The sequence below is a fragment of the Arachis ipaensis genome, chromosome B5 (assembly GCF_059453495.1).
Source record: "Arachis ipaensis isolate K30076 ecotype BB chromosome B5, ASM5945349v1, whole genome shotgun sequence".
NCBI lineage: Eukaryota > Viridiplantae > Streptophyta > Magnoliopsida > Fabales > Fabaceae > Arachis > Arachis ipaensis.
The window spans coordinates 147,674,322-147,688,260 of record NC_142440.1 but is presented as its reverse complement, the minus strand read 5'-3'; the positions used below and the strand labels follow the sequence as shown (position 1 = coordinate 147,688,260).

The 13,939-nt window shown below is 35.5% G+C and overlaps 2 protein-coding genes across 2 annotated transcripts; both read left to right on the top strand.

Moving 5' to 3' along the window:
- The first annotated feature begins 7,502 nt into the window (after nucleotides 1-7,502).
- LOC107641269 (uncharacterized) lies at nucleotides 7,503-8,372 on the top strand. Its single transcript, XM_016344764.1, has one exon. It carries the CDS (start codon nucleotides 7,503-7,505, stop codon nucleotides 8,370-8,372), a length of 870 nt encoding a protein of 289 aa, XP_016200250.1.
- A 59-nt stretch (nucleotides 8,373-8,431) lies between these two features.
- Nucleotides 8,432-10,036, top strand: LOC148566167 (uncharacterized). Its single transcript, XM_088487410.1, has 2 exons — nucleotides 8,432-9,307; nucleotides 9,464-10,036. Exons 1-2 carry the CDS (start codon nucleotides 8,432-8,434, stop codon nucleotides 10,034-10,036), a joined length of 1,449 nt encoding a protein of 482 aa, XP_088343536.1.
- The last annotated feature ends 3,903 nt before the right edge of the window (nucleotides 10,037-13,939 follow it).

The window sequence follows — 13,939 nt, the reverse complement described above, 5'->3', positions numbered from 1 at the left end:
TCGCATGATCCATCATCCATCCTCATCAAATGAATTCATGGATTTTATTATTCATATATATGTGATTGATGATGAGATGTTATAGGCCATGACATAAAACACAATCAAGCTATCTATCTATATATATATTAATATATATAATATTATATATCTGCGTGTATTGATTCATGTACCCTATCTTTTGATTTACTTGCTGGAATTCGAAGTGTGTTTCATGGCTTCTCTGCTCCCTTCTGGTGTCTTAATTTGACTATGCTTTTTATATTTCGTAAAAAAGATAATTATAAATTTAACGATTTACTGGGTGGATCGTTCACTTGACTCTTACTCCCTCAATGAACTTGCTAATTTAATTTGTAATTCTCATCCATTGGGAAATAAATCAAGTGTTGGATTGGATCTACCAAGTTTTCATTAGTAATAATTCTCTCTATTATATGGATTTACATAGATCTTCATCCTGCATACATTTTTTTAATTAAAGAAAAAATATATTTATCTTACATTTAATTGCGATAAAATTTGAACTAAAATCTTATACATATATTGTCCAAATTTCTTGTTGTTGATCACTCTTGCTTAGTGGCTTTCGTTTGTGTATATTAATTATAAAAAATACATTAAAAATCAACTACTAAATTAATCTCTAAAGTAACTATCATATATTTATAAATAAATATATATTATTTAATTTATTTTTAATATATATTTTATATTGATAATTAATTTGATAGGTAATTATATATATATTGCGGTTAGAAAAGTAAAAAATAAAAGTGACTATGGTAATTGGACAAAGGAGGACCCTTTACCAGAAGTGATGTTATATTCATATTCATATTCGGGGAACATTATCAACAGCCTCCAAAAGTGAAAGTCCTTTTTGCCAGATATCACGGAGAATATATAATTAGTTTTAGTTTGCAACTGTTACTAGCTTGCTTCCATAAAATTACGTTATAAAAAGCATGCATTTTAATTAGCATGTTTTAATTTCTCTAATAATGTGTTATGGTACTGACTACTGAGTGAGAAGAGAAATTAAATTGGAGCTTCTTCATCCACAAGAAATTGGGAAATTGTAGAGGGAAAAAATCAGATTCATTTATTATCTGCCTACTATTAGTGATCTAGATTCGGCACATTTTATATTATTTGATTTTTTTTTCTGGACAATAAGGAAACGTTTTGGATGAGTTTTGAAAGGCCTCTAATAAATTTAGGTCTGTTGCATAGAATATATTATAGTGAAATTGAAACTGAAAATAATAATAATAATAATAATAATAATAATAATCACTTGTTCAAGTTTTATAATGACTCAAAACACAAGAGAAACCACTCACAAGCCACCCCTTAAAACAAAAAAACTATGGGCCTAGGATAAAGACAGTGCACTTGTATTATACTAGAATTTCTTCCTTGTCACTTTCTTCGTCCTCAAGCTAACTTGTTTTCTTTTTCATGAATCAAAATGCATTATGAAACGGATCCACTACTACTACTTAAGCTTTAGTGAATAAAATCAATATCAATATAAATGGATAATGCTTTTGAGTTCTGACCTAACTTTCAAAGATGTAGCACATAATACAAAATCTTATACGATGCCCCACTACATTAATCCCATTTTCATTGTCTTTAATAAATAATGATGAAGTTTCTTGGTGCATTATTTGGACTCCCTGGTTTTTTATTTGAGAGATATATGAAAATTACATAAATAATATTTTTACACTTTAATAGATATAAGAGAAAAAAAACCTTAAACAATTCTAACAATTATTTTAAAAGATAACCAGATCCTAAATTAAAAAAAAATTATTTTCGATCCTTGATTTTTATTTATGTGAGACTGATTAGCCCTCTAACAATATTTTTTTTGTATTATAAAGAATAAATATATGTGATATGTTAAACTGTTAATTTATCCGTTAAGAGCTAATTAGGATTGATAGATTTTTTTAGTGAAAGTTTCGTTGTGTTTTTTGATAATTGTTAGGTTGTTTAGTTTTTTTAATATTTTTTTGTTATTTTTTAAATATATTGGCTAATTTACTGTGTAAAACTGGAAAATATTAATAATTTTTAAATTATTTTTACTTGTAAAAATTAAATTGAGGATATATTAGCGATTAACATGTCATATAAGTATGTTCTAGAGAGATATCATTAATGTAGATAGGGATGGCAAAATTCCCCGAGACGCGGGGATCCCTGCGGGGACTGCCCGGAATGGGGATCCGATTGTGGGGAATTTTTCCCGCGGGGATGGGGATGGGTGACGAAATTCCCCCGAAGTAGGCGCGGGGATCCGAGCGGGGATCCCCTCTATTCCCCGAAATTTATGAATTCCTTGAATTATCTTTAATAGTTTATTTCTCATGTATGTTTTTTAGTCATTTCTCACACACACATATATATAGAAACCCAAAACTCCTAATCTTTATTTGCATAACCCTTCTTGAATTCAGAGATCCCTAAGGCTGTCCATACTCCATCCAACCTCTTTGCAGCCACCCCCTCGTCACCCTTCTCACCGCATCGTCACACCTTACCGTGCCATCACCCTTACTGCGTCGTAATTTCTATTTGCGGCGTTCCTTTTCGTAACTCTGTCGTCGTGTCCATTCTCTTCTCTGTTGCCGCGTCTCCCACCTCGTCCACTGCTTTTTTCTTTGACTCGTCGTTGCGTCCCCCCATTGTGTTATTTCGAAAGAAGTCACCATCGTATCATTTAGACTTTTTGTATAAAATCTTGTAGTTTTTGTATAAGATAGATACTTGCAACTCTATTCATATGGAAATTAATAATTAGTTAGAACTATTATGTAGATGGGGAATAGGGTCCCCGTAGGAATGAGGATGGGGAGCAATATTCCCCCACGGCGGGAAATGGGGCGGGGATGGGGAGCAAATCTGAGGGCGGGGATGGGGAGCAGAGAGGCATCCCCCGCCCCCGCCCTGCCCCATTGACATCCCTAAATGTAGAAGCTAATAGTCTCACAATGTTAAATAGCAAGGACTGAAATGGTTATTTTTATTATTTGGGACCTTGTGGTTCTTCCAAAAAATTATTAGAGATCGAGATGAGTATTCATCCTAGATATAATTATTTATTTTTTTCTTATTAGTTCATGTTTTTAAAAATTAAAAAAATAGTACTATGATATGATATCAAAATTTATATGACCTAAAAATTTATAATTCGGTCAATATTAATCCAGAAGAAATAATTTTAGCATAAGGCTAATAAAAAAAGAAAAAAACTATGCAAAAAATTTATACAAATTTAAAAGGAGCTCTTGCGTTAAAAAACATAACTATATATTTTATTAATTTAATTTTTTTTTTAAAAATAGTATCACAAAAAATATCCTATTCTTACAACATAAATACTATCTCAAAGGTTTTGACATGACTGTAATTCTGTGTGAGAGTCACATGAAATAACTTATTATAAATTTTTTTCAATATTAATAATTCTTTTGAATAAAAAAAACAGTAATGTTAAATAGACAAAAAAATTAAAATTTATTTTATTTAATATTTATTAATTATTACAATAATTAATACTGAATAAAATAAATTTTAATTATTTCTTACTAATTTCTTTTTATTATTAAACATTTTTTAAGGAGAACGGTATGCCAAACATACAAGCAAGACTTGTGTTTGCACATGCCTCCTATGTGGCTAGTGAAATTCACATGGCCTCTTGTAAGAAGACTAACGCACATAGTTGTTAGTTACACATTCAATTTGTAATGTTATTCCAAAAGATTTGTAATATTGAATAAAAACTTGCAAATGATTTTACACGTCTTATGTAGATTTGCATATGTCGTGCAAAATCTTTTGAAAATTTTCCCTTCATTCGACCTATGGGGTAGTACAATTCTCAAAGTGGTAAAACTTTTAGTAATGTTGTATAGAACCTGAGACTTGAATCTAAAAGTCTAAGACCACTCGTTAAGATAATAAATTTACTATATTCACTAATCTTATAGTTTTTTTAGTATATTACACACATGGTGCAACATTGTATTTGTCTGAGTACTGCTGCTGATAAGTTGGTAAACTAATATCATTAAATTTGTGTTTAATAGTCTGTCGATTTACTATCTTAACTTATATAAGATATCTAAAACAGTAGCAGATAAGTTGATATCTTTGCAAAAAAGATTCTTGTGGAATAATGAGGACGGAAGGGATAGGGTACCTTTGGTGAGGTGGGATACTGTGCAAGCTCCAAAACGCTTCGAGAGTTTGGGTGTGAGTGATGCAGTGCTCCGGAATACAGCATTATTATTCAAGTGGTGGTGGCGGTTTTCAAAAAAGAATTTTTCATTATGAAAGAAAATTGTGTGCTCCTACAATAACTTAAATCCAAATGTCCTTCTTTCTTGTTAGCAGGTTCCTAAAACAAAAGGTCTGTGGAGGGACATTTGTCAGTTGCAGATAAGAGAACAGCAAGCGAGAGATAAAATGGTCAGAGGGTTATCATTAGAGTTAGGAGATGATAGAAGAATTCGTTTCCGGGAAGATAATTGGCTACCATGTGGTGTGTTGCAGGATGTATTTCCAAGGCTTTTCTTGGTTTCAAACCAAGTCGGATCTGTAATAGGGGACTGTAGGTTCTGGGATGGGTTGGAGCGGATATGGAACTTTCATTGGAGAAGGGTACTATTCTAATGGGAGTTAGAATTAGTTAACCAACTTCATGGAGTTCTACAATCTGTCAGGTTAACAAGTGAGAGGAAGGACAGAATAATATGGAAAGTTGATAGATCAGGAGTTTATTCTTCTAACTCATTTGTGTAGGTTTTGCGAGCTGAGACTCTCTCGGAGGACATTACGAGTTATAGTTTCACTAGATCTATATGGAGAGGACTAGTACCACCAAGAGTTGAGCTATTCATCTGATTTATGTTAGTTGGTAAGGTCAATACTAAAGAAAGATTGATTAGATTGGGCATTATTGATCACAGGGATATGGTTTGTGTTTTATGTAAAAAAGAAACTGAGAATGATTTTCACTTATTCATTGGCTGTGAGTTCACGTGACAGGTGTAGTGTGCTTGGTTATACGCCTATAATAAACTTTGGTCTATTGCATGAACCATTAAGCAACACTTTAAGAGTTGGACAGAAACTCATGTAAGAAAAAATAAATGTAACAAGTGGCTGATTGACTTTTTTGCTATTATTTAAAATACGTGGTTAAAAAGGAATGCCAGAATTTTTAAAAATCAAGAAACAGACATTGCGAAAGTTATTACCAAATCGATTAGGAAATATAAAGAGTAGGTTAACTTTGTTTCGTCTAATTGTTAATAATAATGTCAGAGATAACTACGATTTTTTTTTTAGTGTTTATATTATAATTTTAGACTTTCTAAATGTTCTATCTTATTGTGTTAAACTTTTTGTTTCAAAAAACACACACGGTGCAATAATTACTATGACAGAACAAAACAGAGCATGCGAAAAATGTTGTTAGGGAAACTGGCTTCGCATCATTGCTTCTCATGACAAGAAGAGGGATATATAACAAGGAGATTTTTAGCAAACTGATGAAGAAATCTGCTCTCCTTCTTCTCTTTACTTTCTGAAAAAAAAAAATAAAAAAAGAAATAGAAAATAGTACATTTCTCTTAAATATTGCTGACAGGTTGAATAAATAATTATACAGGGTCATCAATTATGAAGATAGATGAAGGTGAAATTGATTTGTGTCCCCATGGTCATAAAGAATTCAATGCCTATGTGGGTAGCATTTTCTACCATTGGATTAACTTTTGCACCAACTTCCCGCCATCCTAATCATTTGACTAAATAGCCACTCCAAAGTCGTTGCCATCATATATGTTATGACTCATTATAATTGTTTTCTCCACTACTAATTACTAATATAGCTTATTGTAAAGGGAACAATACTCGACAGAATTATTTCTTTTATATATCACCCATCTATTATTTTTAAAATTTAATTTTGATGTAGTATTCATATAAAATAATTTATACGTATATTTAATTATATAATAATATATCAATAAAAAATAATTACGTTTTATATTGACGGTATAAATAATCATTTAAAAAAATAAATGTAATTATACGACTAATATATGAATAAAAAATAATTATTTTTTATATTGATTGCATGAATAATCATATAAAAATTAATATAATTATACGACTATGTAAAATATTTTACACTATTAATATATTAAAATTAAATTCTTATCTTTAACCATAAAGTTTAAACTTTGACAATATAATGTTATGAAATATATAAACTAACTCAATATTTATTGAAAATTTGATTAGTTCGAAAAAATTAATTATCCATTTTGATGTTTTGGTCAAAATAGTCTAATCATTGAGAGATATTGAATTAGTTATCAATGCTAAAATATTTTAAAGTTGGAAATAGTAGTTTATTTTTTATATATTGAATCATCTTAAAGATATTTATTATAAAATTTCTTATAAAATAAACTAGATATCACTATCCAAGATATTAATTCTAATCCACTTTGAAATTTTCAATCCTTCTAGTTTTTGGACTGATTTCTTGTTAATAAAAATTCAGTCACTATCAGTCTATCACACCTATCGCGGAAATGGATTATTGGTTAGTTTTAAATAAATATCCAAACAAACAAAAGCGTGAGAGAATACCCCCATTAACAAATCAAGCACTTCATTTAATTTAGAATAATTATTTAAATTACTCATCAAAAGTTTATAAAATAGATATTTTAGTTTTTAAAAAAAATTAATCTATAAAAACATTTTTAAAATTTTACTTTGGTAAATAAATTATTCTTCAGTCTATTTTTTGAGAGAATAATTATCTAAATTAATCTCAAAAAATTTTAAAATCGAATATTTTAGTCTCTAAAAAAAGTAATATACAGATTAATCTTTAATTAGTCTATTTTTCAGTGTGACTCAAAAGGGTTGGCAATGGGTACCCCAACCCTACCCGCGGGTTAAAAATTTTATTAAAACTCTATCATATTCTACCCGCGAGTTGAGAATCTCTCAACCCTAACACTACTCACACCCTAAAATTCTAAACCCTACTCTACCCGCAGAAATATCAAATTTTTTCAAAGTAAATATAAAATTCAATCATTTCGAATTTTATACATATTAATAAGGGCAATTTACGTTATTAAATTGTTTCACCCTCAATATTATGCAAATGCATTGTTTCCAAATCCAATACGCAAATACATTGATTCACAATTCTATATAAACCGCTACTGGCAGTAGCGGTTTACAGGTGTGCATAAACCGCTACAACCAGTCGCGGTTTATGTGTGTGCGTGTGTGAGGGTAAACCGCTGCTGGCAGCCGCGGTTTACGTGTGTGCGTGTGTGAGTGTAAACCGCTATAGACTATAGCGGTTTACGTGCAGTGTGCTGAATGGGGCTGCCTATATAAACCATGGAGGGGCCAAATGTGGAGAGGTAGAGTGTTATTTACAAATGGAGGGGGAGGATAGTTTTGTGGCTCTGGTTCATTACTCTGGAAAAATTCAAAAGAGCAAAAGACATGGTGTAAAATTCACAGATAGAGAACCGCTTAGTATTTTTATCCGATCATCGAATACGTTGGCAGAGATTAAGCTAAGCATATTACGGAAGCTCGGTATCTGTGGGACGAAGTGGGTAAAAAAGTTATTTTACAAGATTTCCATTGCCGTTGTGTCAACTGGTGTGAGATATGAGACCTTCGTGATCGGGTCGGATGAAGACCTGCAGGTCTTGTTTCACTGTAGGCGTAGTTTTCCGGAGGTGAGGATACCTGAGCTGCTTGCGAAGTTGGAAGATAGTGTGGATAGCTCTGGGGCATCGGCACCGAATCCTCAGTCGACCACAGCCGGTGGTGCATCGACATCGATGCCTGTGGTAGCAGCGGCAGTTCCAATTCCTGAGCCCGAACATGCTGGGGCTGTTCATGCATATATTGCTCCTGTTGTACCTGATTTTGAATGTGATGTCGGACCGGATCGAGTTGAGAATGTACTGTGTGACGATGATTCGGATGAGGAGCCTGTCGATATTGGTGGGGACAGTGATGATGATATTCCAAGAGGTACACGTTCAACCCATGGAGGTTCCGGTTCTGGAACACAAGAGTACCCTCCCCACCTCTCTTCTTTGAACTTGGAAGCCATCGGCCAACACCAAAATGTAGATGCAACATTCGATGGGCAGGGGATGCATGATGGGACACCTCTGACTGAATTTCAGATTGGCCAATCATTCCAGAGTAAAGAGGAAGCTGTGTTGAGTGTAAAAGATTACAGTATTCGGCGTGGAGTTGAGTACAAGGTTATGGAGTCGACAATCTGAAATACCAAGGGAGATGCAAGGAGTTTGGTAACGGGTGCACGTGGTTGATTCGGATAGTCATGCGGAAAAGGAAGAGCACATGGGAAGTTAGGAGGTACAACGGTCCGCACAAGTGTATGGCCACATCGATATCAAGCGACCACAAGCAACTTGATTATCATGTCATCTGTGCGAGAATCTTTCCATTGGTTAGAGCTGATGCGTCGGTGTCGATTAAGGTGTTGCAAGAGGTAACGGAGGCGACATATGGATTCAGGCCTAGTTATCGGAAGGTGTGGTTGGCGAAGCAGAAGGCAGTAGCGCAGATATATGGCGATTGGGAGGAGTCATATGCTGATTTGCCTCGGTGGATCCTTGGGGTCACATCCACGATGGAAGGTTCCATTGCTCTACTGAAGACCTCCCCGATTAGAGTGGGTGACCAAGTTGATGAAGATAGAGTCTACTTTCATTGGATGTTTTGGACATTCCCTCCGTGTATTGAGGCATTCCGCCACTGTAAGCCGCTCGTAAGCATCGACGGAACACACCTCTATGGCAAGTATGGCGGGACATTGTTGTTGGCGATCGCTCAGGATGGTAACTCGAATATTTTGCCTGTTGCGTTTGCACTCGTGGAGGGGGAAAATGCAGAGTCTTGGTCATACTTTATTTCGAATCTTAGAAGACATGTCACTCCACAGCAAGGTATTCTCGTGATCTCTGATAGACACAACGGCATCAAGGCTGCACTAGAGTCCCCCGATAGTGGTTGGCAACCTCCCCATGCTTATCGGGCATTTTGTATTCGGCATGTTGCTGCAAATTTTGCCCTCACTTTCAAGGGACAGGATGCGAGGAGGTGGCTGGTAAATGCCGCGTATGCAAAGACGGAAGCAGAATTTGACTATTGGTTTGATATAATGAGGACAGAGAATCCGACCATGTGCGATTGGGCAAACAGAATGGAGTATGAGAGGTGGACACAACACAAGGATAGGGGGAGAAGATATGGTCACATGACGACCAACATTTATGAGTGTGTGAACTCTGTCTTGAAGGGCACAAGAAACCTACCAGTGACGTCTCTGGTTAAGTCGACATATCTCTAGCTGGCGGAGTTGTTTGTTGTCTGGGGGCACACGGCAGAGGCACAGTTAGGGTCCGGGCACCAGTTTTCACAGGCACTAGTTAAGGCCATTGAGCGTAACCTGAAGGATTCGAGGTGCTTCACCGTGACTGTGTTTGATAGACATCACCTTGACTATACAGTGGCTGAGACGACTCCCACCGGCAAATTCTCTTTGGGTAGCTATCGGGTTTTTCTAAGGGATCGCACCTGCGATTGTGGATACTTCCAGGCGCTGCACTACCCCTGTTGCCATGCCCTCGCATGCTGTGCGCAGTCACGGCTAGATTGGGCCACTTATGTCGATGAGGTGTACACCATGTCTGAGGTCTTTAAGGTGTATGAGATGTCCTTTTCACCTTGTATTCCAGAGGGGCTTTGGTCACCATATGATGGGTCGACTGTGATCCCCGACCCGGGCATGAGAAGGGCAAGAGAAGGACGACCATGGTCCACCCGCATCCACAACAACATGGACGACGCTGACACCGGCCGACCTAAGAGGTGTGGCCTGTGCAGGCAACCCGGTCATACTCGAAGGGTTTGCCCTCAGTGAGGTTCTACTAGCGGCATCTAGATTTATCATGATTTAGTTAGTTTGTGTTAGTTTACGCATCACTTTGCCAGTTTTGAGTTTAGTCTTCGTTACTACGAATGTGTCTGTTTGTATCAGTGATGAGTTCTAAGTCTTATTGGTTTAAATGTTAATGTTAATACAAGTAGTTATTTATCACCTTTCTAGATTTATCATGGTTTATTTCCATCATAGTTGTACGATCAATAAACATAAAGTCCATAAACATAAACATAAAGTAAAAACTGACTAAAATAACATTCATCCAACGAGAATAAACATAAAGTCCATAACCGGAACATAAACCACATAACGAAAAATGAAAAAATACAACACATGGTGCTAATCATCACGATCATCTCGGGCTGCATCATGAAAGTCACCAAGGAGATGAGATCCTGTCCCACATCGAGCGGGATGCCTGACTCGAGTCGGTCGGGCCGCCTCCTATCCAATGTCATCAACTGGATGGTCTAACCCAATCGCGGACTGGGGGTGCCCCCCATGGTGAACCAAGTATCCAATGGGCTACCTGCAGACTCGTTAAGATCCACCACATACTGACCCTAATAATCAGGTGGCTGGGAATGCATCTCCGTCATATGTGGCTGGTAAGCTGCGGTCTCGAAATGCCCATCCACAGGCAGCCCTAGCTGAAATGCCACGTCTTGCAATGTCACTGTGCACTCTCCGAAAGGCATATGGAACGTGTGCGTCTCAGGATGCCACCTCTCAACGAACGCACTAACCAATGGCTCATCCAACCAGAACCATTGGCTGTTTAGCCTGGCCAAATGGTACAATCCAGCCCTCTTTAAATACGGGATGATCCTTTCATGCATGGGCATATTCTGTTGTCGTCTCACACTGTATATACACCTAGTGGGCTGCACAGAACAGCAAATAAATACAGAGTCCAATTAAATTCTCCTATCCATAAAAAAATTCCCCTATCTAACTGGATACAAATATCTTAAACCATCAACAAATTCTCCTATATAAAAAAAAATTCCCTAATCACGATAGTAAAAATAACAACACACATATTTGAATAAATAACAGCCAGAAATATAAAAATATTATAAAGCTTTAAAATTAAAAACTACATATCATACAAATACACTAACCAAACTAAAATAATTCACTAACGTCAACTGTCCCTTTCCCTAAACTAAACCAACACCATGTAGAATAACATTCATTGAAGGGATTTGAAATTCAGCTAAGTAGTCATATTTATAACTTAACAAGAAAAACTCAAAATACTAAACCAAACCCATTAAACTAACATCCTAGCATGCGAAACCTAATTTCAAACTAGAGGGAATAATCTATAAATTCTAGTTCGTCTACCTTACATACCATTTTTCTGACTAACATATGCAAAGCCTAGAAAAAAAAATAATTATTAACTAACCTCGTCACCAATAGAACCGGCAATATGCGCAACACCGTTCAGTCGGTACAAGGTCCTGCCTGCCATGATAACTCGCCGGAAGTCGCCGCTGAGATACCTCGGACCCGCTCTCAACTTGCTCTAACCTCTCTCTAGAATTTCCTCTCTCTAAAAAACTTCACAACCCCTCTAAATGCATAATCCGCGGCTACCACCACGGTTTATATAGGCAGCACACTACACGTAAACCGCTATAGCCTATAGCGGTTTACACTCACACACGCACACACGTAAACCGCGGCTGGATGTAGCGGTTTATATAGAATTGTGAATCAATGTATTTGCGTATTAGATTTGGAAACAATGCATTTGCGTAATATTGAGGGTGAAACAATTTAATAACGTAAATTGCCCTATTAATAACATAAAAAATAAAAACTAATGTTCTAAATTACTAAATTAACTAACTAGTTTTAGTGTTTGTTCATTTATTGTAAGTCATTACATAAGGGAGGTTGTGGATTCAACTCTCACTTCCTTCACTATATACCTAATTTTTATAAAATATGTGTTATATATGGAGTAAATCCCCATAATGTTCCCCGAGATTGACGCCGTGCACCAAAATCGTCCCTGAGATTCCAATTGCACCAATTACGTTCCTGAGATTGGAAAAATTGCACCATAGTAGTCCCTGACCCGTTTTCCGTTAACGGCGCGCTGACGTGGCTTGATGACGTGGACCTTTGGTGACACGTGTCACCTCATGGTTTGGCCATGTGTAACGGTATGATGACGTGTTGGTCAACGACACGTGGCATGCTGACGTGAATGGGTATGCTACGTGTCACAATACTATTTTGCCACGTGTCAGATTATGCCACGTGTCGCAATGCTATTTGTCCACATGTCATCCACTATGTCATCGTTACATGTGCACCAAATTGGTCCCTTACTTTACATCAAATGACTCATTTTAGTCCCTGAAATTGAATGTCGTGCACCAAATTAGTCCCTTCATCAGTTTTTTTTATTTTTTTTATAAATTTAAAATTCTCATTATATATTTGAATATACTAATTTTAATTTTATCTTTTCACAAATTATTTAAATACAAGTGTTTTTATAAAATATTTTTAAAATATTAGTTTTAATTATACAATTTTTTTCTATAATATTTTATTAAAAGAATTATGTGACATATTGATATTGATTTAATAAAAAGTGTAAGTTAAGAGTATAATAATATTCCTTAATACAATTTTTATAATATTTAACACTTTAATAAATATTTTAGAAATACTTGATAAGACACTTATTAACTAATATAAATTCATTATTTCCATCTATTTTAAGAATGTCTGATTTCCCATATAATTAACTTCTCACTAAATTAATAAGATAGATTTATACTATCGATTATAATAATTCATTTTATCTATAACTTAGTTAGGCAGCTTTTTCATATATTACACTATTAATCAATACAAGTACTTATTATAAACATGACTTGAACAGTATTAAAACAGATACAAATAAACACAAGAGGCAATAATAAAGTTTTGGTTTTAGTTAACATATACTCTAATGATACAAGTTAACATTATTAATTAAAAAATTTATTATAAAATATGTATAATAAAAAATATAATTAAAATTAGTGTATAAAAAATATTGAGAATTTTAAATTTATAAAAAAATGAGAAAAAAACTGATGAAGAGACTAATTTGGTGCACGACATTCAATTTCAGTGACTAAAATGAGTAATTTGATGCAAAGTAAGGGACCAATTTGGTGCACATGTAACGATGACATAGTGGATGACACGTGGACAAATAACATTGCGACACGTGGCATAATCTGACACGTGGCAAAATAGTATTGTGACACGTGGCATACCCATCCACGCCAGCATGCCACGTGTCGTTGACCAACACGTCATCATACCGTTACACGTGGCCAAACCATGATGTGACACGTGTCACCAAAGGTCCACTCATCAAGTCACGTCAACGCGCCGTTAACGAAAACGGGTCAGGGACTACTATGGTGCAATTTTTCCAATATCAGGGACGTAATTGGTGCAATCGGAATCTCAGGGACGATTTTGGTGCACAGCGTCAATCTCGAGGACCATTATGGGAATTTACTCATTATATATGAGGTGTGGGTAGGATAGGATAGGGTACACCCTAAATCTGTACCCTACCCTACTTGCAGACATACCCGGACCGTACCCTACTCTACCCGCAGTGGGTCGAATAGCCTACCCTACCCGAACGGGTTGGACCGGGTTGGATACCCGCGTGTAGAGTATGAATTGCCAGCCCTATGACTCATTAACAGAAAATACTGAGTTGGCATGCAAACTTGCACATGTGACAGTTAAGATTTTTTTTTTTGTTAACATAACTTTTGCACATTATAAATCAAAGAAAAATAATATATATATGCCACATTGATGTATATATTAAATTAGTCTAATATG